The sequence below is a fragment of the Vipera berus genome (genome assembly GCF_964194415.1).
Source record: "Vipera berus genome assembly, chromosome: 12".
Lineage (NCBI taxonomy): Eukaryota > Metazoa > Chordata > Lepidosauria > Squamata > Viperidae > Vipera > Vipera berus.
Window position 1 is genome coordinate 12,087,406 of NC_138215.1, and position 26,367 is coordinate 12,113,772.

General features: G+C 43.8%; 1 protein-coding gene across 2 annotated transcripts in view; it reads left to right on the plus strand.

The window, feature by feature from the left end:
- The first annotated feature begins 10,268 nt into the window (after positions 1 to 10,268).
- Positions 10,269 to 26,367, plus strand: part of ABHD2 (abhydrolase domain containing 2, acylglycerol lipase) — a 35,666-nt gene continuing 19,567 nt past the window's right edge. Inside the window, exons 1-3 of one of the 2 annotated variants that reach the window (XM_081337323.1) lie at positions 10,269 to 10,374; positions 15,743 to 15,822; positions 18,005 to 18,206. In XM_081337323.1, the coding sequence (XP_081193449.1) occupies positions 18,013 to 18,206 (194 nt within the window). In that variant the 5' untranslated portion in view covers positions 10,269 to 10,374; positions 15,743 to 15,822; positions 18,005 to 18,012. Of the gene's footprint in view, positions 10,375 to 10,656; positions 10,744 to 15,742; positions 15,823 to 18,004; positions 18,207 to 26,367 lie in introns of those variants that run through there. The other variant, XM_081337324.1, reaches the window with a different exon arrangement.

Below are 26,367 nucleotides of genomic sequence, written 5' to 3' on the forward strand. Positions count from 1 at the left end.
GGCTGCGGACCTTGCATTCAGGTAGACCAGCCTCAGCATGGGAGGGTGCGCACCTTTGCTCCCGGGTCCTCCGGGGGAGAACAGAGGGTCGGAGCGTCTCACCGCCTTTACAGAGCGGAGATGACACTCCCGGTGACGATACGGCCCTCTGTCTGTGCACCTTCTGCCATTCCCCACCATCCTAGGGATGGGACGTTCGTCAGTACGCCACTGGGTGTTATCGGCGACTGGCCCTCGTTGTACGCCGTCGCGAACGGCCGTGGGCCTGGCATGCGTTATGGTGGCTGGAAGGTGTGCCTTTCCCGCGCAACCATAGTCTCCTCCCTCCCCCCTCCCTAACCCCACAAAAAACTTAGCTAAGAACTTAATCAGGGGCCTCTTGATGGGAATGTGCTGGAGGCCCCTGACCCTGCCCGGCCATCTCTCAGAGGCCCAGTGGTTGGGCCCGTCATCAAGATTGGATGTGATGAAGGCGGGTCGCACCCAGGAGAGTGGGGAACCCCTGAGGGCGTGCAGTGCTATGCTAGAGTATTGAACGGGCATAGTCACAGGTGGTTCCGGGAAGGCTGTCCCCTGGATGGTGAATTTGCAGGAGGGTCGAGCCGGGTAGGTGCGTGTCTGGATCGTCGCCCTGCCACTGCCACTTGGCCGGGCGAACCCCCAGAAGCAGGCCACTCCTCATCCTCTCACGATGGGTTGTGTCTCTGCTTCCGGAGGTGGTCCAGAACGTACTCTGGGTGAGGCATACCCCATAGAGCTCTCACCACTATGGGGTAGCAGGTGTATGGCCCAGCCACTCTGCCACCGTGGCTAGCACCCAGGCCCGTTATGTCCTGTGGGGAGAGAATGGGCAAAGATGGGTGAGAATGGGCAGAAGGCAGGATGGAGGGATCCATTAATTGGCGTCAGCTCCGGTGGTTCAGCCGCCCCAAACAGTTCCCTCCCTGATCCTCTGGGCGTTGTTCCCGGCCGCAGTTCCATGGCCCCTATTGGTTGGGGACCGTCCAGAGCGTGGCATCTCAGAGGTACGGGAGTCCCTGGTGTCATGCCCCTGGTGTTGCCGTCTCCGATCAAGATGTTTCGAGGAGGTGGGTCGGGCCGTCGCCTCCATTGTCCAGCGTCTCCTTTGGTGCGCATCTTTCGGAGGCACCGCCGTCCAGGGGCAGCCCACGGTGGTCGAGACGCCGCACCGCTGCTCTTACCGCCGAAGATGCCGCCGCCACCCGGGAGCCGGTCAGGGGCAGAGCAGAGCCTTCGGCCCCTCCTGTATGGCTGCGAGGGCTGCCGTGGTCCAGGGTTGTTGTGGTCCAGGGGCGGGTCTCTCACCTCCGGCGCCGCCGATGCCTCCGCCTCCGCCACCCGGCTGGTCCAGCTGGTCCGCGGCGTCTCCGCTGATAACCTGGAGACGCCGCCGTCGCCCGGGAGCCGGTGGGGGGGGAGCCGGGGCAGAGCAGAGCCTCCGGCCCCTCCTGGATGGCTGCGACGGCTGCCGTGGTCCAGGGGCGGGTCTCTCACCTCCGGCGCCGCCGATGCCTTCGCCTCCGCCACCCAGCTGGTCCAGCTGGTGCCGCCGTCGCCCGGGAGCCGGTGGGGGGGGGGCGGGGCAGAGCAGAGCCTCCGGCCCCTCCTGGATGGCTGCGACGGCTGCCGTGGTCCAGGGGCGGGTCTCTCACCTCCGGCGCCGCCGATGCCTTCGCCTCCGCCACCCAGCTGGTCCAGCTGGTCCGCGGCGTCTCCGCTGATAACCTGGAGACGCCGCCGTCGCCCGGGAGCCGGTGGGGGGGGGGCCGGGGCAGAGCAGAGCCTCCGGCCCCTCCTGGATGGCTGCGACGGCTGCCGTGGTCCAGGGGCGGGTCTCTCACCTCCGGCGCCGCCGATGCCTTCGCCTCCGCCACCCAGCTGGTCCAGCTGGTCCGCGGCGTCTCCGCTGATAACCTGGAGACGCCGCCGTCGCCCGGGAGCCTGTGGGGGGGCCGGGGCAGAGCAGAGCCTCCGGCCCCTCCTCGATGGCCAGGGGGGGGGGCCTGGAGGCGCCCCGCCGCCACCGCCATCGCCGTTGCCAGCGTCCCTGGATCCACGACCAGCCTGGGGGCTTGAAAAAAAAATCGTTGCCGCAGCCGCTGCCATCCTTCCCGCCGGGGCCTCCGCCGCACAGCTGATCGGCGGAGGCGCCGCCCTTGCTCAGCAGTTGACAGCGGCAGAGGCAGGGCGGAGGGTGCTGGCTCCGTTATAACGGTCGCCAGCGGCCCAGGCGGCGGGGCAGGGGTGTCCTGGCACCCCTGCAGTTGTTCCGGGAGGCAGCGGGCGGCATAGTTACCCAGCTGTTTTGCCCGAAATTCTTGCCCCACCCCAGGGGTCCATTGACGTCCCTGGGGGGCTCCTGGGGGGACGCCTTACTGTTGGGGGCTACGGAGCTCTCCCCAGCGCGTCCGCCATCTTCGGAGCCGGCAAAAAAAAAAAAAAAAAAAAATAACAATACAAATTTGGGGCTCAAATTTTGAGGACTATCTGTGAAGTCGTTTTTTAAAATATTTATTGCGTGTTGGTTGGAGTATTGGACTGCTTTTTTTTTAAAGCAATTAAGCATTTAAACAGTTTTCTAAAACCATTCTGAAGAAAAAAATAGGCAGCTAGGTAGACAGGCAGTAGGCGATGCCATGAGTAGTAATCAATCCATGCTATGCAGTCAGTTTCCCTGCAAACTGATGAAAAAGGATTAATGTATCTCAGCTCGGGAAAGGAAATAATTTGTCCAAATATAATACAAGAAATGTGTTTCCATGGCAACGTTACAGCTCTTCAAACAATAAACTTCTTACAGAGCCTTGAGCTACACAAAGCTAGGCAAGCACTCAATGTGGCAGAATCCTTCTGGCAAACGTGCCATATAATATTAACTTCCCAGCACGAAATTTGACCAGCAAGCAGCCATAGTTTGCAGACTATAAAGTTGGACGCTTTCATTTGGGTTTGATTTAAAGTTCTCGCGCTTTTTACTTGAGCTTGCTATTAGGCAAGCTTAAAAAAAAAAAGCAGGATTTGCTTTGGTTTTGTGTTGGTGAGCTTGTTGTTTTTTGCTGGTGCCTCTTAGCTACAATGGCCAGCTGCAGCTTGGAACTGATGTATCAAGCTGAATAAATATTTGCATTTATCCGTCTAGTCATTTTGAGACACTTCCCCTAAAACCAATAGGAGTAACCTCAAGCAAGCGGGAGGCGTGCAACCTTATTCTAGTTTTAGCAGGAGACAAGTTGGAACATATGACTCAGCTCTGCTCTGCAAGGGATGTGAGTCCAAGATACACACACAGGCTGACATGTTGAGTGCCACCCTTGAGCATGAACTGAATACAGAAAAGGGCAGGATAGCCCTTTTCTTTCATTCATCCAAAGTCTAGGCAAGCAGGGGTACATTTTAAATATTTAGCACCTTCCCAAAGAACATATACTGAACATTAAAACAATGATCTGTGTTTTTAAAAAAACACAGTAAAAATGCCACACACTTAATTAGTAATGTGTTTCTTCATCTTCTAAAGTATTCCAGAGAAGGAATTTCAGATATATGTTGTTACCAAATAGATGAAAAATAAATGATGAGTCCCTAATTGCGTTTCCGCATTCATTTTCATCTCAGGTAAATTCTTTATCTCAAGCCTTCAATATTAAGGATGCTCTATCTGAGCTGCAAAAATCTGGATTAACACTAGACACACAGATAACTGAAAACACAAACCCGTTGCTGCCATCTACTGGTTGTCTAGACTTTTGCAGACAGATATAGTTAACTCCAGCTTCACCTCCTCTTAGTGAAATGACCATCATGTCGCTTTAGACTCTGTAGCAGTATATTTAATAATTTCTTCCCTTCTGCCCCATTACAGTTACAATTTCGATTTCCTTCTGAAACCTTTGAAGACTTGCCTGCTAATGTTCTGAGGGGCTGTGCTTTTCTCTTTCAGTGTGGCCTACGTTCACACTTGTGAAGCCAAATGCAAACAACGTTGAATGTCCTTCAGTAAAAGCTGTACAGAAACATGATATGCAAGTTACATAATTATCATCTCCACCCATGTTAGAATACATGAAAGCTACATGGGTAAGAGAGCAGGGATCTCACTTTAGAAAGATTAAACAAGGCCAAATAATAGACTGCCTGTGGAGTTTTTCTGTAATTCTTCTTGTTTCTCTGAACTGTGAAGGAGAGAAGCAACCTAGAAGTATGGAGAAATTCCCTAACAGTGAGAACAATCAACCTTGCCTTCAGAAGCTGTGGCTGCTCCAACACTGGAGATATTTAAGAAGAGACTGGACAGCTACTTGTCTGTAATGGCTGTTTGAGATCTCCTGCTTGAGCAGGGGGTTGGACTAGAAGACCTCCAAGGTCCCTTCCAGCTCTGTTATTCTGAACTTCCCCTTCAAATTCTTCCTAGTTTTTTTTTTCCAGCTTTGCAACAGTGGAAAACACTCAAGTCATTTGCTAGTTCCTACTTATGGCAAAACCTTTCATCAGTGCTGTTAATAATAGCTCCTATTGTTGTTGGAAAAAAATGCGTGAGTCTTTGCATGACAGTTGGTACTATCCATTCTGGTAATCTGAGAATAAGACAGTTTAAATGTCTGACCAAATCTTTAGCACAAAAATTCTTGATGCATGCCGTGGATTTTCTTCTAAGGCAAAGAGGTCCTTTTCCAAAAATAGCTGATGAAAAGAAAATCTAAAGTTAAAATCTGACTCAAACCACGCCTGATTCAAAATCTGACTCAAACCAGATTCCCTTTCCCCAGCATATAATGCAGATTAAAGACTCCAACATATGTAGCACACACTTATCACTGGACTCGCTAGGAACTAAATAAATAATGCAGAATTATGACTACCATTAACTCAACAATCCTATGATTGCATTTACCTGGCTCGCTTTAATTAGCATTCATTTGTGAACCTTGGTCATGTTTTTTTATGCCTTATTGTGCTTGGTTTATGGTTTAATTTAGTTTGGGAATCTAGAAAATGGGTTAGTTCAGCAACCTGGTTAAATGTATTGTGCAAACATCTGTATATTCCTTATTTTAGAATTAACAAGGAGAGTTTTTGTTTATTTAAAAATTCTATGTAACATTTTAGACCCATAATGGCAAAGAATGAATTTCTGTTCATTTTGCTTTCTGAAAACATCTTCTAAATATGGTGATTCCCCCCATTTGTTAATGGTAAAGCATGCAAGCCATCATGTATCATATACCACATAATTGTGAAGATAATTTCAAAGGCAGAAAGGATAGCAATAGTGGTATATTTCAAGTTAGCATAAGGGTTGGAGAAATTTATTTACAAATTAGGGAAAATATACTAATATGAAGCACATAGATCTGAGGCCTGTTTTTCTTTTTCTGAAACTGCATTTTATTTATTTACTTACTTTCCTAAGTGTCATATCCCATGGCAATCCAGCAGACTCCAAATGGTTTGCACACCCATTACAGTAAAAATGTTGTGAACAAACCAATATACTGTAAGAATTACAATTCATAACTAATTCATCACTAGGGTTATGAATTTATACAGTTCATAATTCTAGTGTGCAAGGAACTGTCACCATTCTATACTCAAGGCACTCCAAAAAAAAACAAACCCCATTTTGTGGGGTGGCTCAGTGGGTTAGGATGCTGAGCTTGTTGATCAGATGGTCGGCATTTCGAATCCCGAGTGCCGCGTAACAGAGTGAGCGCCTGTTACTCATCCCAGCTTCTGCCAACCTAGCAGTTCGAAAGCACGTAAAAATGCAAGTAGAAAAATAGGGATCACTACGGTGGGAAGGTAACAGTGTTCCATGCGCCTTTGGCGTCTAGTCATGCCGGCCACATGACCACGGAGACATCCTTGGACAAGCGCTGGCTCTTTGGCTTTGAAACAGAGATGAGCACCGGCCCCTAGAGTTGGAAACGACTAGCACACATGTGTGGGGGAACCTTTACCTTTACCTTATTTATTTTAAGAGAATATACTATTCCTCTTGACATCTACTTTGTTCTTGGGGCTTATGCCATAGCAGCATATTTACATCCCACACTTAACCAGGTCAGCCAGGCAATTAGCAGCGATGCAATATTTAACACAACCAAGTGTTTTTTGTTTTGACGTATGCAAATCCAGAATATGACTACATTCACTATGCAGACTCAACAGGCAAAAGACACTTTCTAACCTCATCCACATTCTGCTCTTCCTGTTTCTGCATGTGGCAGAGGTTTTCACCCTGCGATGGATAATTTAAAAGGCATGGCACATTCCTGTAGGATCCATTCTTAAAATTCAGAATGGATTTGTATGCAAAAAAAAAAACAACAGCAACGCCAGTCAGTTGTCAACACATACATAAAAGCATATCCTGTGCTTGGATGAAGCAGGTATAGTAGCATCCTTAAAGAGACAAGCTTAGCGAATCATATGGTGTTACTGAAGAACTGGTGGAACTTCCTCTGGATATTTTAGACAAGCAATTGGAAGAGTAATTTATTTTAGGTAACAGTAGAGGCTATGCCAGTGATGGCAAGGCTTTCAAGGTCTATTCTATCAAAACTTCAAAAAACGCCTAACTTGATTCCGCTGGTGCAACATGGACAAAAGAGAAACCATTTGTTTACATATTTATTTTTTAAAAAATATAGACCAATGATCTATGGTGCTATATATTATATAAAGAAACTCCAAATAATTGAAATGAAATACTCAGTCCATCCCTCTTAAAGAGGCCATGTTTGAAAACCACCAGGACACACATAGCTACCTCCAACTCAGTGGGCCCCTTAGCACCCACAGGAACCCAGCCAGTCAAACTTGGCAAACTGCCTAAGGACTTCAATCAATCAGAAAAGAGCTGGATGGGACCATGGGAGGTCTTCTAATCCAACCCCCTGCTCAAGCAGGACACCCTACATACCAGACATGTCAAACTTGCAACGTCACGTGACATCGCACAATGTATTGGGATGGTTTTGCCATTGCTGGCAATGGGGTAGGCGCGGCTTGTGGATGACGCGTCCGCCCCGCGGGCTGGCAGTTTGACACCCCTGCCATATACCATTTCAGATAAATGGTTGTCCAATGTCCTCTTAAAAAACCTCCCACAACTTCCAGCCATTCCACTGATTGATTATCCTCGCTGTTAGGAAATTTCTCCTTAATTCCAGGTTGCTTCTCTCCTTGATTAGTTTCCAACGGTTTGTTGTCTTGCCTTCTAGTGCTTTGGAAAATAAGTTAACCCTCTCCTCTTTGTGGCAGCCTCTCAAATACTGGAATACTGCTACCATGTCATGTCTAGGTAAAGGTAAAGGTTCCCCCGCACATGCGTGCTAGTCGTTTCCAACTCTAGGGGCCGGTGCTCATCTCCGTTTCAAAGCCGAAGAGCCAGCACTTGTCCGAGGACGTCTCTGTGGTCATGTGGCCGGCATGACTAGACACCAAAGGCACACGGAACACTGTTTACCTTCCCACCGTAGTGGTGCCTAATTTACTACTTGCATTTTTACGTGCTTTCGAACTGCTAGGTTGGCAGAAGCTGGGAAGAGTAACAGGCGCTCACTCTGTTACGTGGCACTCGGGATTCGACCTGCCAAACTGCCGACCTTCTGATCGACAAGCTCAGGGTCCTAAACCACTGAACCACCACGTCCCTTATGTCATGTCTAGTCAATAACAATAACAACAACAATAGTTGGAAGGGACCTTGGAGGTCTTTTAGTCCAAGCCCTGCTCAAGCAGGAAACCCTATACCATTTCAGACCATTTCTAAACTTGCCATTCCCAGTGCCAAAAAAGTGCACAATTACAGGCCTCAATGATTACCGTCCGGTTGCACTGACATCCACTGTTATGAAATGCTTTGAGAAGCTGATAAAGGACATTATTGTATCCAGCCTCCCGCCAGCATTTGACCCGCTTCAGTTTGCCTACTGACCAAATCGCTCTACAGAGGATGCTATTTTTACCGTTGTCCATCTGAGCCTGAAGTGCTTAAAGGAAAGAAATATGTGCATTTGTTGCTTGTCGACTTCAGCTCGGCATTTAACACAATCATTCCCCAGCATCTAGTAGACAAACTGGGCCTTTTAGGCTTAAACACTTCTCTGTGCAACTGGATTCTTGATTTTCTTACCAATTTGTGCAAGTTGGAACAAATACCTCTAATACCATTTTCTTGAGCACAGGTTCTCAGGGCTGCGTCCTAAGTCCACTGCAGTTCACCCTGTTGACCCATGACTGTTGTGCTAGGTTTGCCACCAACCATATTGTAAAGTTCGCAGGTGATACAACAGTAGTGGGCCTTATTCATGATGACAAGGTGGAAGCGTACTGCAAGGAGGTTGAGGGGTTGGTGAACTAGTGTAAGGAAAACAGCCTAGTTTTAAATACCAGAAAAAGCAGAGAGATCATTGGATTTCAGAAAAGGCAGGCACAGCCACACTTCTCTGTGCATTAATGATTCACCTGTGGAGATGATTATCAGCATCAAATTCCTGGGTGTGCAGTTAATGAGTAGGCTGGCTTGGTCACTCAACAGTGAGAAACTGGTGAAGCGGACACAGCAGCACCTGCATTTTCTGCGTCGCATGACAAAAACACATCTTCCTTCCCTTGTCCTGACCACTTTCTACAGGGGAACAATCAAGAGTATCACAGTCTGGTTTGGAAGCATCCCTGCTTCAGAGAAGAAGGCGGTGCAGAGACTGATGAGGATGGCCGAAAAGTTCATTGGCAGTTCCCTCCCTCCCATCCAGGACATAGCACAGAAGTGTTGCTTGAGCTGGGTCCATAAGATTATCTGGGACACCACACATCCTCTTCACAACCTGTATTCCTTGTTCCCTTCTGGGAGGAGGGGGCTTCATGGTATCCGCAGCAGAACATCCAGATTCAGCCAGTTTCATTCCATACAGCATTAACCTTGTGAACTCTCAAGCTTCCTCCTTCTGTTATATATTCAAGATGGACAGTATTTAATATTTGTTATGTATATGTAGAGGTGTGGGTCTATACATATGTGAATATAGCATGGTTTAGGTGTGTGTCATGTATGTGTTCCACTTTTGAGAGCGGGCCACTAAATTTCATTTTTGATGTGTGTCGTTGTGCCCACAGTAAAAAATAATAATAATAAAGGTTATCTTATCTTATCCCGCAGCCGTTCCTCATACGTTTTAGTCTCCAGGCCTTTAATCATCTTAGTTGCTCATCTCTGCACTTTTTCCAAAGTCTCAGCATCTTTTTTTTTGTGATGCGGTGACCCAAACTGGATGCCGTATTCCAGGTGTGGCCTTGCTAAGGCTTTATAAAGCGGTGCTAATACTTCACGTGATTTTGATTCTATTCCTGTGTTTATGCAGCCAAGGATCGTATTAGCTTTTTTGGCTGCTGCACAGCTGGCTCGTGTTTCAGTGATCATCTGCTAGGACTCTCAATGTTTCCTCTCAGTTACTGTTTTTGGGCAGGTTTCGCCTAGTCCAGGGGTAGGCAACCTTGGCTCTTTTATGACACGTGGACTTCAACTCCCAGAATTCCTGAAACTCCTAGAATTCCTGAGCTAGCATGGCTGGTTCAGGAATTCTGGGAGTTGAAGTCCACAGTCATAAAAGAGCCAAGGTTGCCTACCCCTGGCCTAGTCTGTACTTGTCCCTTTGGTTCTTCCTGCCTAGGTGTAAAACCTTGGTTTTCTCCTTTTCATACAAGGATGCGTCGGAATGGCAGCTAATGGAGCAAGCTAGCAAATAGTCGGGCTAAGCTTGCTACCAGCCCAAATAATTCAATTTCCTTCGGAATAAACTGGATTCTGAGTTAGGCGTTTGTGGCCAAGACGCTTCTCCCCGATCAAGATCGCTTTCGCCTCAACCGCAGGGTGACTCAAAATGGCAGCCTGAGGCGGCGAGCTGAGGCTGCCTTCTGCGGAACACGTGACTTAGCCCCGCCCCATTCTCGGCCTCCGCCTCCTTCTTCCCCTCCCCGCCGTCACTCCCCGCTCCAACCAATTGCGTCACAAGGACCCCATTGCTCGCCGCCTCTTCTCATGGCGGGGCGGGGCGTTGTGGGGAGCGGCGCCGCCCTCGCGGCCTGAAAGTCCTCCTCTTCCTCCTCCTCCTCCACCCAATTTTTTTTAAAATATTCGTCGCAGCCGGCATCCGGGAGCCAATCCCCTGTCGCTCGGGGGCGGGGAGTGGCAGGCGCCGCCGCCAATGGAGTGACCAAGGCGGCGGCCCGCGAGTGGGAGGAGCCGACGGCGGCGCAAGGTGTGTGAAAGGTCGTGCCGGAGGGGGCGTCTCGATGGGAGTCGTTATCCGGTGGAGAATCGGCGGGAGCGCCGGCGTCGGGCCTGCACAGGTGAGGCGAGCAGCGGGGCCGAGGGGTGGGGCAGGTGCCGGTCGGTCTCCAGGCTCGAGATCCGGAGGCGCCTTTACATCCGCGGGCCGCCTTCTCCCCCCCCTCCCCTTTGTCCCCGTGGATGCGGCTGCATTATCCCCCCCTCCCTTCCTCTGGCATCCTTCCAGCCGGGCTGGACTACAACTCCCATCATGCCTCAGCCTGCCCGTTGGGACGCCTTGCCTTGGCATCGCCCTTGCCTGTAGTTTTCTCTCGCCCATTTGCATCCTGCGTTGAGTTGGGCAGGACGCGGCCGCTTCTCTTCCTCGCAGAGCCTCTCAAGTGGGGGGGGCGGGGCCCTTATTTTTACCTTCACAACAACCCTGTGAGGTAGGTTGGGGAGGGGAGAGAGAGAATGTAACTGACCCGCGAAGGGCACTTGTGAAATGGGATTGGGGGGGGGGAAGGGGCTTGGTCCCTTCAATGACTTTATGGTGGGAGGGGAGTGGTTTTGTGTTTTTTTTTCCATCCCCCATTTTATTTCAAGGGCATTTGAATTCGGGATTTGGGTAAAATGTGTCCAAGGAAGTCATAACATGTTTTTTTAAAGACATTTTGAATGTGATAACTGAGGCTGAGAATTTTAATTTTAATTTTAACTGGGGTTTTATTTGTTCAGGGACGGATATAATTTTTTTTTAAAATCTGTTTTTAACTTTTGTATTTTTTGTTTTAATCACCCTGAGTCCTTCGGGAAAGGGCGGTATATAAATATAATAAAATAAATAAATAAAATAACTAAAATATAACCATGGGAGAGAATCTACAGGGTTGCTGGTAGTCAAAAACAACTGGGTGGCACTGAATCATATAGAAAAAGTAAGTCTTGGGTTGAGAACCTGGGTGCTTTTGAGATTCGACCTGCTCAAAGGAATAATAACCACAGAAACCTTACAGGAAAGAAATGGGTAGGTCGGTTTGCCTTGGACAGCAGACAGGAGATTACATTTCCGGCTTTCTCGGAAGGTTGCGAGGCATGTCTACAACGAGCTCTCCTGGATCAGCCGAAGATCCTTCTAATCTGGGATCTAGTTTGCAACCCTAGTCCGCTTCCTTGACAAAATTCCTGAGCAGGATATGAAGGCGGTGGAAGCCTCCTAATTGTTTCTCCTATCTTAATTGGGAGGTATGGAGAGAATAAGATGCATCTTGAAGATATCCACGATTAAATTCCCCCAGAAAGAGGCAAAGAACGATAAAGCCCGCACGGGGGTGGGGGTGGGGGGGGAAACATATAGAAATATTTATTTATTTTATTTTATTTGATTTATATACCGCCCTTTTCCCGAAGGACTCAGGGCGGTTTACAGGGCAAATTAAAAAGATACAATATACAGATTAAAATACAATTAAATTAATAGCCCCAGCACTTTAAAATTGAATTTAAAACCTTAAAAACCCCTCAGTCCAGGCCGGCCAGCTCAAATAGCCAGGTTTTTAGGGTCCCGGCGAAACGAATGAAGGTCGGCGGGGGCGACCCGGAGTTCCGCCGGCAGCATATGTCTATATAATGGGGGCACTTCTTTAAAAGTATCAACTGCACCAAGGTGGAAAGGAAATGGCTCCTTCTTAGCTTGTTTTCTTTCTTTTTTTTTAACAGCCCAGGAATTCAGTGATGGCAACAGAGGATTTCCTCTTTCAGTTTCCTCTTTCATCTAATACAGTTATTGTACAGTGATTTGATTTCAAGGGTACCTTCCACTCGGCCTCCCGCCTTTCTCTCTTCCTGAATGTCCTTTCTTAGGGGATTTCCAAATTTCTTTCAGGTTGAATTGATTTTGGATTATCACTTTAGTCCCATACATGAACCGACCTCCAGGGACTCCCATTATGAAAGGCCGTATTTATTTTCACCTTCTCACTTTTTCCTCTTCAAGGGCGGTGTTTTCCAACAGTGTAGTCTTTTTTCCCCCCTCTCCTTATCCCCTTGTTTGTCAATTTATAAGCTGTTCGTATTAGAATGCCAGTGGCTTGCTTTGGGAGGTTCGTATACTGTGGCTCACTTTTCTCCTGGCATGGTTTATACATGGCACTGTGCTAACCCTTTCTCCCTCCTTGCTTTTTCCACTATACATAGACAATAAAAGGGAAACACAAAACGGCCGCAGAAAGTTTTAAATTTTACAGAGTAGATAGACCAGGTGTGTTCTCAGTTCTAGATGCGAACAAGCTGATAGATTATTATTATTATTTTTTTAAAAAAAGGCAAGATGGTGGGGATTTTTTTTTATACAGTAGTGTGTTTTTTTTAAATGGAAGCTGGAAGCGGGCCTTGTAGAGAAGTTAGAGCCAGTTTGGCATAGTGATTAAGCTGCTGGCCTAGAAACCAAGAGTCTGAATTGTCCTGCCTTAGGCATGAAAGCTCGCTGGGTGACTTTGGAGCCAACCACTCTGTCTTAGCCCAACCCATCTCACAGAGTTGTTGTTGTTGTGGTGGGGAAAATAAAGAGGCATCAGGAAGAGCTATTAAGTATGTACATTGCCTAGAATCGATTGATGAATAAATAGAATAAAAATATAATGTTGAAGCTTCAAATCTGCAGGAGTAAGTTATCTGCATTAGCAGAGATGGAGTTTGATGACTTTTGAAAAACTTCCAACTCTATTTTCCTGCACTGCGTGTTTCCTATTATTTCTTGTGTTAAAGGGGGTGGGGAGGGGAGAGAACAATGTATCTACACCCTGTTTTTCTGGCCATCGTCCCAAAGATGAAAAGTGGCTTCACCCAAGTTTTTTGCTTCAAGAATTCTTCGACAGTTATTCCCTTTTCAACTGTACTTGACCCCTTAACGGGTAGTTATATATCTTCTGATTCTTATGTCACACGTACTTCTCCCATCTCATGTAGCTGAGTTGTGCAGTCTGTTCTTTAATAGCTTTTTAGGGGTCTTCGCTATTTATTTGGATTGTTTAATGTCATGTTAAGTAGTTTGCCAGGAAAAAATTACACAATCGCTTATGAAGTGTGTTAGTCCAATTAATGTGTGAGGAGGCCTAGACTAGATACATCTTGCCTGCAGGTACAAAACTCTTTGGTCCTCCTCCGCAGTTAATTGTGTTAGCAATTTAGTAGTTCTGTTGGGTTGGATAAGCGAATACCTGTGGTGTCTCGCACTGAATATCATTGTTGCTGTATAGCTTGGTTTTATGTCCTGATATGAATCTTGATTTCTTCCTGATCATGATTCCTGGAATCATGATTCCTTGGAATTGCTATCAGAATAGAGAAATGAACTGCAGTTCAAGTGCATGTTTTTGTCTATTCAATTGACACAGAATTAATTGCATGTATTCTTCCGTAATTCCTGGCTTTTAAAACAAATAGTTTTTTTACCCAACAATAACCATACATTCTCACCGGTGATCTACTTATTTATTAATAATTATTAAGATACCTAGAATAGCGGCTATGGCAAAGTCAGGAAATAATTCAACTGCCAAGTATTTTATTTTTCAGAACCTTCTAAATCGCTTTTAACACAAAATATTGCAATATCTTTTGGTAGATATTTTTTTCATTTCTTGATATTGTCTACTATATTTCAGCTATAGGCATTGTTTTCTGACACTTTCTGGTGAACCATCTGCAATTTCAATTTATTCCTTTCTTGAACTTAAAACAATGTATATTTTCTTTTGACAAATTACTCGTATGGGATGCCCAATTTTGTTGAAAAAGCATGGATTTGAATTTCTTACTTTGGTCATATAACAAATCTTAGATGTCTTTTTAAAAATGCTGTTTTAAAAACATTCTTCAGATTTTATGGGATGTTTGCTTTGTTTATATGAAATAGGGGAATTTGTGCCAAGTCTGAAATGACTGAAAACATTCTCTTTTGTTGCTCTTCAGCCCATTTAACAAAATGGTATAAAGTTTAATACATCTATGGCTTTTTTTAATTGAGACAATAGATTTGTAAAGGATTTGATTGGCTTTTGGCATGGTGATTAGTAGAATGAAGTTTTTCCTTTGCACTAAGAAAGCTAAGTCCAGAAATATGATTTTTTTAAAATTGTATTTTAAACTGTAAAATACAGATAGCATATGAGAATACTTTCTTTCAAGTGAGGAAATTGGCATGTTAAAGGAGAAGTTAATTGTCTCTGATTGTCTCTGCTAGCAGTTTTCAGAAGAAATAAAGGAATGACCTAGAGGTTATGGGATGAGTAAGGCAGATTACCAGAATTCTTGTAATTGTAGTAAAAATAAGAAGTTGCCTCATACAAAATTAAGCCATTGGGATATCTAAGAGTGGCTGCAAATAAACTTGTACCAAGAATCAATATGTAGCATAAATGAAAACTTGAAATAATAATATTAAAACATAGAATAATAGTTTGGAAGGGAGATCTTGGAGATTCTAGTCCAACCCCTGCTCAAGCAGGAGACCATATAGCTGTTTGATAGCATTACTGATTTTCTGTTTTACTTTATGACTAATTTACTGTATTAAAGTTGTGCATTAACTCTATATGCATGCGCGTGCGCACAGAAATATATGCAAAACATGCACATAATGCATTTGAACTTCCTGTGTTGTAAAGTATATCAAATTTGCCTTTCAGAGTTTCTTTCTGTTTATGCTTTGTTCAGGTCATTCGCAACACCTACAAAGGGTTGTGGCTAAATATACAAACTGTAATCTTTAAAGAATGGGGAGCAGCAGTTGGGCAAACTAACTGAATCATTTATAAACATCACCTCATTTTTTTAAAAAAAACCAATTATGAAATAGAAGTACTTATATTACAGAAAGAATTCACTTTGTGTGGCTTCCTAGTTCATTGATATAAGTATTCTATGTATGATTGTCTTGCTTGTTATCATTAACAGCAATTTATGAGCTTGTTCCATTAGTATAAATATGTTTACAGGATCGTTATGGAAACAGTATTGTTGATTATTACTAGGTACTTCATGCAACACACACACACACACAAACACACACACCTGCCTGTCTAGTTAGCTAGCTAGCTATCTCCAGCTTGGTGTCAACTTTAGCTGGTTTTGTAGATACATGAAAATATGATGATTGATCTCTATCTCATATAAAGTGCATTGGTTTCATTTTTGTGCAGGTGATCATAAAATTGATTTGCATTAATATGAAGATAAATTTTATGCACATTGTTCTCCCCATGGATAAATCATGATGTAGATGCAGTTGAAGTGGCTTCTGTCTGATAGATTTGTATGGAATAGCTTAAACATAGTATAGCAGATGGCTTTTGTTTTAAGTAGGATACCTATGCTTTGTTGTGACTTGTTTCTTGTGTGAGTTGCTGCTGCCGGTAAAGTGATATACAATCTGCTTTTGTTTTGTAGGCTAATTTTGAATTGGACTTCATATTTGCTTAGATGGTCTGGAGTTTCCTGTTCTTAAGAATAAGTGTCATACTACACAGGTGGGTTTTGTATGCTTGGAATGCATTATTTCTATGGTATTATAATATATTAACTAGCTATTGTTCCTGCTGAAGGGACCAAGCCAAGCAAATCAGGAAGTAATGGAATATTCCCTCTTCGCTTCTTTCCTGTACTTGCTTATAGTCTTCTGGTTAAAATTTGGGCCAGGATACTATATGAAGTAGGATTACAAAATTTAGAGAGTGTAATTCAGATTACACATTTAAAGACAGACTTGATATCCTAGTGCAGGGGTGTCAAACCGCCGGCCTGCGGGCCAGATGCGTCATGGCAAAACTGCACCCACCCGATTGCCGACAATGGGGAAAAAGTCACGATACGTCATGACACGTTACGTGACATGACGTTGCGAGTTTGACACCCCTGTCCTAAGTGAAACATCCTTTTTTCCATTCCCCCCCCCCACTGGATCATCCTTTGCTGTACGTTTTTTTTTGGGGGGGAAAAACTATTAAGGTTTGAAATGAGACATAGTTTATTAGTTATAAAATAAAACTGATAAGCTACAGTACTATCAAAGAGGTGTGGCCATTGTATAAAAAAAACCCTGGAGAACATTGATAAAAATGTAGGTTGCTACTGTACAATGCACAGTCATTGCCTGAGTGACTAATATCTCCACTAGAGAAAAGGAAGGTGATTCAATATATTTGCTCCGAAGAGACCCATTTCTGAGCCATTCAAAACGGCCTTCCTTTTGTAAGTGATTACATGCATTTTATTTAGCACCGTTTTGTAACTGGAACGTGTGCATGACTTTGGGGGATGAGGGGGAGAGATGCTGTCTACAAAACAGGTAAGAGAGACAGGAGCCCCAGGTTGGCTTAACAGTCAGAGAAAGAAACTTCGGGATCCAGCAGTTAAGTCCAGCAGACTTGCAAATTAGATGTCAATCCTCCCAGGTCAACCAGAGGGGAAATACAACTGGATGAACTAAATCTATTCCGTTCATAGAATTTTGTAAGTCTTAACGGCACAAATTTCCTGCCAGCTCTTTTAACTGCTTGATCGGTTAGGGAAGGTCCTTCCTAAATTTCTTTGTTGGACCCATAAGCCACTGGAGGCTCCACCCTCTCTTGTCTGATGGCTTCCTAAGAGACTACCATCTCTTTCCCATGCTGCTTCAAGGTCATCTAACACATCCCATTAAACTTCTCAACTGGGCGTATCTTAACTACAATTAATTGAATTTGTCTTTGAGTTAAGGCTCCTTTCCTTGGTAAGCGACTGAAATATAATAAGCAAATAAAGATTTTCAAGTGGAGTAAAGATTTTTCTTGGAATGAAAACGGCACAGTTTTAATCTAGAATGAAATGTGGGGTTCTGGCTAGTACTACTAGATTGAAGAAACTTATCGTTTGAAAATGTGGCAGTAAGATAGATTCATTTATTTTTATCCCACATGTATTATTTTTCATAAATAACTCAAGGTGAAGAACATACCTGATACTCCTCCCTCTTCCTATTTTCCTCATAATAGCAGCCCTGTGAAGTGGGTGGGGCTGAGAGAAAGTGAGTGGCCTAAAGTCTCCCAGCCAGCTTTTACGTCTTAAGGCAGAACTAGAACTCACAGTCTCCTGGTGATTGGCCCAAAGTCACCCATTTTATTTATTTTATTTTAATCCCATTTATATCCCGCCCTTCTCCGAAGACTCAGGGCGGCTTACAATCTAAAGCACAAATCAATGTGCTTAGCAATAGCCTTCATTCTATGTATATGCCTGCTTATTAGGGCTTTCATACACCACCCCCCCATGCGGCATTATTACAAAGTCAGCTTAATTGCCCCCAACAATCTGGGTCCTCATTTTACCTACCTCGGAAGGATGGAAGGATGAGTCAACCTTGAGCCTGATGGGACTCGAACCTGCACTAATTGCAGGCAGCTGGTGTTACTTAAGGAGGCATTAGCCCACTGCTCCACCAAGGCTCATCCAGCTTTCACACCTTTGATATGAGATCGAGAAATTTCTAAAGTTACATGAATCTTAACATCCGATGCTGAACTGGATGAAGCCTCCTTGAGTTGAGTGGGCTTAAATTTGAAAGCTTTTTTTTTTTGACTTGATAATTTAATAAAGGACAATTGTACCTCGTAACATTTTGGTTGCCAAAAATCTGTTTTCCAAACATGTTTTTTTTTTCCTTTCCTTTTTCAGATAGCAAGATGAGTTCCTTAATAGAAACCCCTGAGCTGCCGGCGGTGTTTGATGGGGTGAAATTGGCTGCTGTCGCTGCTGTTCTTTACATTATTGTTCGTTGCCTGAATCTGAAGAGCCCAACTGCTCCTCCTGAACTCATATACCAAGACACACCTTTAGCCCGCTTCCTAATAAAATCGTGCCCTCTCCTAACCAAAGAGTGAGTAGTCCACCCATACGTGGAATTATTTGGCTATTTGTGATTTAAGGGTTAACGAGATAAGAGGAAGCAATGTACAAAAACTGGAAGCAACTTCATCTGGTAGTTAGACCATGCTGGCTCAGGAATTCTGGGAGTTTAGTTTAGTTTTAGTTTAGTTTTATTATATTTGTATACCGCCCTTCTCCCGAGGGACTCAGGGCGGTGAACAGGGCATATATAAAAATACAGAATACAAAAATTAAAAAGAATTAAATAGTAGCCCAGCTAAAACAATCAATAATAATATAAAAATCCCCATTAAAACCCCAACACATCCCCCATCAGGCCAGGCCGGCTTGTTCAAATAGATGGGTCTTCAGACCGCGTCGGAAGGAGCGAAGGTCGGGTGCCATCCGGAGTTGAAGTCCACAAGTCAGAAAAGAGCCAAGGTTGCGTACCCCTGGGTTAGACTCTTCCCATCAAGAAAGCCTTGCCTTACGAACCTCTTCCTACACTACATGAAGCTTGCTTTGCTTCATTAAAAGTGCCTACTTTACAAAAGTCTATAAATCCTGGAGGGAGAGCAAGCCTGCCTCTGTACAGGTGGTCCTCGACTTGACAGCCACAATTGAGCCCAAAACTCAGGTGGTTAAACGAGACGTTTGTTAAAGTGAGCTTTGCCCCATTTTACGATCTTCCTTCAAACCGTTGCTAAGTGAATCAGGGCAGCTGTTAAGTTAGCACCAAGTTAGTTGTAGAAGGGGGATCACACGATCTTGGGACGCAGCGACGGCCACCAGTATGAAAAGGCTGCCAACCCTCTGAATTTTGGTCACGCGATCATGGGGATGCTGCAAAGGTCGTAAGTGGTCCTAAGTTTTTTTTTTAAAAAAATTTAAATTCCATTTATATCCCGCCCTTCTCCAAAGACTCAGGGCGGCTTACAAGCTTAGCAGTAGCCTTCATTCTATGTATATGCCTGCTGGGTTTTCATACACCCCCCCAAGCGGCATTATTACAAAGTCAGCTTAATTGCCCCCAACAATCTGGGTCCTCATTTTACCTACCTGGGAAGGATGGAAGGCTGAGTCAACCTTGAGCCTGGTGGGACTCGAACCTGCACTAATTGCAGGCAGCTGGTGTTACTTAAGGAGGCATTAGCCCACTGCTCCACCAAGTTGCTGTGTTCAATGCCACTGTAACTCTGCACGGTCACCAAATGAGCCGTGTGGTAAGGTGAGGTCTACCTGTAGATCTGAAACAGTCAATTCAGCCAGGATCAAGGTGTGGTTGAATTAGAGAAGCTGCAAAACCACTTCTTGAAGAAAAGGGGGGAAAAAAAGTACTTCTGAGAGTCCTATATCTGAAGTTGAAATTCAGGTAGGGACTAAATCGGCCAGTCTAATTATAGACTAAATTGTTTTGTTTTGGATATTTGAAGGAGCGTTACCGGTTTGCCTCAGGAAGTCTTGTGCAATCTCAGACTCCCTTTGTAGTCGGTTGCCATGCCTCTGTTTTTCTTTTTGCATCCTGTCCTTCTGAATGGCTATGAAAATATGTCAATAACACCTGTCTATTTCACATTCTGCCCTTGAACTATTTGGGGAAGGGGATAGATGTGATGTAGGTTATGGCTGCAAATAATCCTTCTTATTGCTATTACTACTTACTATTTGACAGTGTGTTTTTTTTTTGAAATGGGTTCTGTAAGATCTTCCAAGGACTTAATTTAGTCTTAACCTTATGATAACGTTCACTTACAGTGCATGTTTTCGAGTATTTTGCAGTGCTTCGCTTAGGGAATTACTCAGATGCTTATGATATGAATGCTGCCATGGCAGTTTAAGGAAAAAAGGGTAATTAATTAAAAACAAAAACTTAACCAGTTATTTAAAAAATGTTCTGGATCTTTTCAGATGCAACCCTTTACAACATTTTGTGCAAATATTTTGTGCTTTCTGTTTTATGTTTTCATATCCTGAATGGTTATTCCCCTGTGCCCCTTTGGGAAAAAAAAACCTGTTGGTGCTTTTTCCCTCTGAATATTTCCCATTTATCACAGTTTAGAATTTAAGCCTCAACAAGCAGCCCTCTTCAGACATTTTAAAACTCATTCCACTTACGGTAATATTGCATGGCAAGAGAAAAAGGCTGTACGTTTTAATTCCAAGTAACAAAAGCCCCCTGCATACATAGCCAGCTTGTGCAACCATCCACTGTTTCTTATTGCCAGACAATGAATGCCTGCCTAGTGCTTTCTTTGGAGAAAGTTTAGTAATTCGATTATCTAGTTTTACTACTGATATCAAGAAGGCTTTCACTTTTATTGTGCGTCAGCAGAATATAGTCTGATTACTGCCTTTTCCCCACTGTAATCTGAGTGCCTTGTGAAGAAAAGGTCCCTCCAGGACCCTTTGAGTTTCGATTATAACCATATGCAAATATGAAAAGAACCCTATTCCCCTCTCCCATCTGTGTTCAGAAGTAAAAGGAAAACAGCGTTGGCTCTTTGGGCTGATGTCGATTTGCAAACCCACACTTTATGCTAACTTGTTTTTTTGCTTTTGTGTCTGAATTCATGGAACACTGAACCACAGTGAAAGGCTCCGTTGTTCAGAGAGGCCGTTTACCTCTGATTTTGTATTATACTTCTACAGGTTTTTGTACTATATCAGTACTTGTCTTACCTCTTTACTTTCCGGACTGCTCCAATTACTTATATTATCTTTTTTTTTTTAAATTGTTGTAATGGCTTGTTGTTGTTAGTTGCGAAGTCGTGTCTGACCCATCGTGACCCCATGGACAACGTTCCTCCAGGTTTTCCTGTCCTCTACCATCTTCTGGAGTCCATTTAGGCTCACACCTACTGCTTCAGTGACTCCATCCAGCCACCTCATTCTCTGTCGTCCCCTTCTTCTCTTGCCCTCAACCTTTCCCAGCATTAGGCTCTTCTCCAGTGAGTCCTTCCTTCTCATTAGGTGGCCAAAGTACTTGAGTTTCAACTTCAGGATCTGGCCTTCTAAAGAGCAGTCAGGATGGATCTCCTCTAGGACCGACCGGTTTGATCGCCTTGCAGTCCAAGGGACTCGCAGGAGTCTTCTTCAGCACCATAGTTCAAAGGGCTCAATTCTTTGGCGCTCAGCCTTTCTTATGGTCCAACTTTCACAGCCATACATTGCAACTGGGAAGACCATAGCCTTGGCTATACGCACTTTTGTTGACAGGGTGATGTCTCTGCTTTTTAGTGTGCTGTCTAGATTTGCCATGGCTTTCCTCCCCAGGAGCAAGCATCTTTTAATTTCTTGGCTGCAGTCCCCGTCTGCGGTGATCTTGGAGCCCAGGAAAATAAAGTCTGTCACTACCTCCATTTCTTCCCCATCTATTTGCCAGGAATTGAGAGGGCCGGATGCCATGATCTTGGTTTTCGTAATGTTTTCTTAATGTTTAGTTTCAATGGCTCTTTATTTCCTAGCTATTTGGTGCTTTCCCATCCCTCTTTTGTGTGTACGTATGTGCCTCCCAAAGAACATCATACCTCATCATCTTCAACATTTTTGAGGGGGGAAACAGATAATTTTTACACGTAATATCTGCAGTTTTGATTATTATTATTACTATTATTATTACAGTTAATTTTTACATGATGTTTATATTAACTGCAGAATTAGTGACAATTTGTTTCCCTTTAGTAGTATATTATGCCTTAGAACTAAAATCCTTCCTGGTATGGTTCCCTTTTTCTCCTGAAATGAACCAATTACTTTTTAACTTTTCTATTTCTGTATCCTCAGGAACAAGTGATTCTTATAACATCATGAGTTATAAGTCAGCATGTTCTGTCCTTTGCCAGAACACTGAACATAAAATTCCTACCCTAACCCACAAGTAAAGGCATAATATTGTGTGACATTTGCTCATCCGTAGATCTGGAAGACCTGCTTCTCATAAATCTTTTTTCAAGGAACCAATTTTGTTCCTGAACAATATCTACATTATACAAGTAACTGACATTATAAACTTCTGTCCCCTCCGACGGGTTTAGATTTAGCTAAATCTTTTCCTTGTGAGCTAGCAAAAAAAAAAAGGAAAAAAACCCAGCCAGCAATATGTTGTATAATTTTTTTTCATTAGCTGGATCCATTGTAATGGGTTTGTGCTTAAAAACCTAAGACTTTTAACACATAAAGTAATTCTAGGAGTTTTTAAAACACCTGTATTTAGACAGCTTCAGAAATTACAACTGATACAATGTGTGGAACAAGAAAAAAAATCGCTGGGATTAAACTTGGTGCAGAATTCATGGAATTTTAACTGCTGTGTTTCATGTGGGAATTCCAAGGATCTTATTGAAGCTTAGGAGATTTTACATATTTCTTCTAGCTTGATCTAAACCAATGGATAGCAACACATGTAGGTCAAACTGTACTTTTCAGTTCTAATAAAATCAGCTTGTGAAGCAGTCAAGTTTTTCAAATAGGCACATGGAAAAAATAGCATTCTCAGGGCACAGTTGATGGGATTGGATTCGCTTTCCACCCACTCAGTTATTACATTAAACTGGCTGTTTGTTCTGGGTTTCCTCCAATTCATTCAACAATAGTTGATGCTGGTCATAAAAGTAATAAAACTGCAAACAGGATGCAGTAAGGGTCTGAATATCCTTAGCATAATTAGCAAGATACTTGAATAATAGGGGTGTGCCAAACAAGGGGTTCCAAGCATGATCCACTGACTTTTTGGAAGCCGCCTGGATTGAGGTTCTTGACATCCAAGTGGTATTCAAGATATCAACGCACCTTGATGATGTAGCTTTTGCCTGCTTTTAGCGATTTAGACAAGAGTACATATTACGCACTAGCCTGGACAGAAAATAACAGAATAGAGCAGAGCAGAATAGTACAACAGAGGTGGAAGGGACCTTGGAGGTCTTCTAGTCCAACCCCCTGCACAGGCAGGAAACCCTATACCACTTCAGACAAATGGCTGTCCAGTCTCTTCTTAAAAGCTTCCTTTTTAAAAACCTCCAGTGATGGAGCACCCACATTTTTATATGAAAGTGTAACACAGGCTAGCTTATACATTGAACTAAGCCATAATGTAAACTAAGCCATATGAATAACTCATTGTGGTTTGTAAACCATGGTATATCGCTTAGTGTGATAAACTGGCAAATTACAGTTTGTTCCATAAAAGTCTCCTGCTGTGTCTTCTCGGAAGAAGATTCCACAGTCATGGCACACAGCTGAGAAGCTGTTTGATCAGCAAGTATATATATATATATATGGCAGGAATTTCATTTAGATGCTGTGAAATCCAACATAGCACTTTGAACTGGACCCAGAAACAGGCTGGAAGCCGGTGCATCTGACAAAAGTAGCAGTACTTGAGGGCTTTGGTTTGAACTGACTCAAAATCCTTCACAGTTTTCAAAGGCATTTTTTTACCTCTGGCACACTGCAGTAATCTAACTGGGAGGTTACACCCCACGATAGTTGAAGCCGAGCTCCCCCTTTTCTAGGTGGGACACCCTATTGGCAAGTGAGCCAGATAAAAAAATACTTTGTCATGGAGGACATGTGCATCTCCAGTAGCAGTAGCAAATTCAAGGGCACCCCTAATTTTCACACCTGGTTTTCTAGCGGGCAGCCTGTCCTTCCCGAGCAAGCTGGACACCAGTCTGGGCATGCAAGCCAAATGGCAGGAACATTCTTCAGTGAATCAACTGTCAATTCAGTCTTGCTCTGTGCTGGAGGACTGATGCCAAATACCTGCGGCTTCATTTGGATCTGATGAAAATGAAAGCTTGAGCTGAATGCAATTTGCATGATAGGGACAACTCTCATCCCGTTCTCAGTTGTTACATATATGTGTTAAAATAACCTGATGGGTCAAAATGGAGCCCAGAGGAACAGAGCGATGGACTTCTAGAACCATCACTAATCGAAAACCAGAATTAATGTAAAATAACGCTACCATTTACAATAGCCAAGTCAACGGTAATATTATACGGTTATTGGTTTTTATATCAAAAGCAATAGGAGGTCCAAAGGGACCATTCCCAGTGGATTATGGTGAGGAGAAAAGAATTGTGCAGCCGCAGTTTGATGCCTTTGTTTAATATACGTGTTTCCTGAACGGGAAATAACTTTATGTATGATTGACTTGCGAGGCCGGGGTGTTGTGTAATTAGCTCGCACGGTGTAACAAGATGGTGGGTTTGTCACTGTGAGTTGTGGGGAGCGGGGCACGAAGGGTGGCTCAGCCAGTCTCACTGTGTACATGTTGTACTTTGATAATAAAGGTTCATTCATTCATTAACAAATAATCGACAAGACTTTGGGGATATTTTCATCAAAGAGTTTTAAATGCATACATTCCTGAGTTACTAATCACAAGGATTTCAAATGCATTCTGTCTGTCACTTTTAATACATCTCATTTCTGAAAGAACTTAGGGAGGTGGAAGGGAAGTTAGCCAAACTGCTAAAAAAAAACCCAAAAACTTTTAATTTCCAATATTAGCATTTAATAATTGTGCTGATAACCTTTCATGCGTGTACTGCTAGTCAGATTAGACGCTGCATGGAACGTGAAAGATGTATGAGTGTCTCTACAAACAGATAGGATAGGATAGAATTACAATCCCAGTGATCCTGCTGCCTTAACTTCATTGCAGTCAAAGATTCCATGACATCACAAATTCCTTGGCTAAGTGACCGGCTTTTTTCCCCCCTTCTTTTTGTTCCTGGTGTCCTCTGCTCTTTCATTCCTTTTTCTATTCATGCCACTCTATTACCCACTGAGCATTTCTATATTCCAACTCTTTCAACCTTTATTCCCCTTTCATACATTTTACTAAAGTTTACCCTAATGTAAAACAGAAACGAAAGAAAGTTAAAAAAAAAAAAAGAGAGAGGTGCCGAAAGAGAGTGATTTCTGATTTTTTTTATGCAAAAGAAAATAATAATAATAAAAAGTTACAATCAACCCTTTGCTTCCTATTTGTATGACACTGTTTCAAGCCATTTCTATAACAATGTTTCGGGCCATTTCTGTAACAAGTGTTTATTTCAGCTTTTTTCCTCCCGATAATGAGGATGCTAATTACTTTACAAGCTGCATTCAGGTTCCTGAGCAGTGCTGACTAGCTGTTCCCTGTTTAAATATTTGACAGAACATTATACTGCGTGAAGTGCTCTGCCTTTGCAGCAAGGCCAGGGAAGTTCCCCCGCACGACTGCCCTGCCCCATAAATTTGATTTAATGTGGAGCACTTTTTGTGGATGGCAAAAGCAACATCTTATCGTTGTGACTCAGGGCCCATCTGTTTTGTATACATGTGCCACCGTCCCCAACCCACATACCGAAAAGATGGAATAATGCTACCTCCATCATTTATCCCTCTTGCAGATGCCCCTGTTTTCAGTCTTCTGGTAAAACTGTATGGGGTGTGTGTGTGTGTGTGTGTGTGTACGTGCCCGCCACCTGCAAAATTTGTAATCCTTTCAGTGAGATGCACCAATCCAGCACCCGTATGCTTCAGGTTCCCCGGAAACCCTTGCATTGCTCTAAGGCAGGGGGTAGGCAACCTCGGCTCTTTTATGACTGATGGACTTCAACTCCCAGAATTCCTGAGTCAGCTGATTCAGGAATTCTGGGAGTTGAAGTCCATGAGTCATAAAAGAGCCGAGGTTGCCTACCCCTGCTCTAAGGAGAACTTAATATGATATTTAAGAGGTTATATGCTTTGGATAACCTTTTCTCCCTGGGCCAAGAAATTAGTCCTGGAAATATTGTACTATTGCTTGGTCAGTTGACTGATTGGTCCTGTGCAAATTGGCATGTCTATTATTCAATTTTCAGCCTTAAAATTAGCAAGAAATTCCAAAAGGCCAAGGCCTATGGCAGTTTTCATACATTTCCCCTCCGTCTGTAGCCTACGGTGAGTTCCCCGTGTCCTGAGTGCTTGAGTCTGTGTAACTCCAAATATCACAGAATGCCTAAAGGAGTCTTCCCTTTCCACTCGTGGAAAATTTTCAACATCTCAGTACTACAGTAAGGGTGGAAACATTTTAAAACATGTTCTACAGATAGAATGGGAATGTGGATGTGGTATCTCCATCTCCTACTTGTCAATATCCTAGAGGCTTTTGATTGAGCTCTGTAAGAGGCAAAACGTTA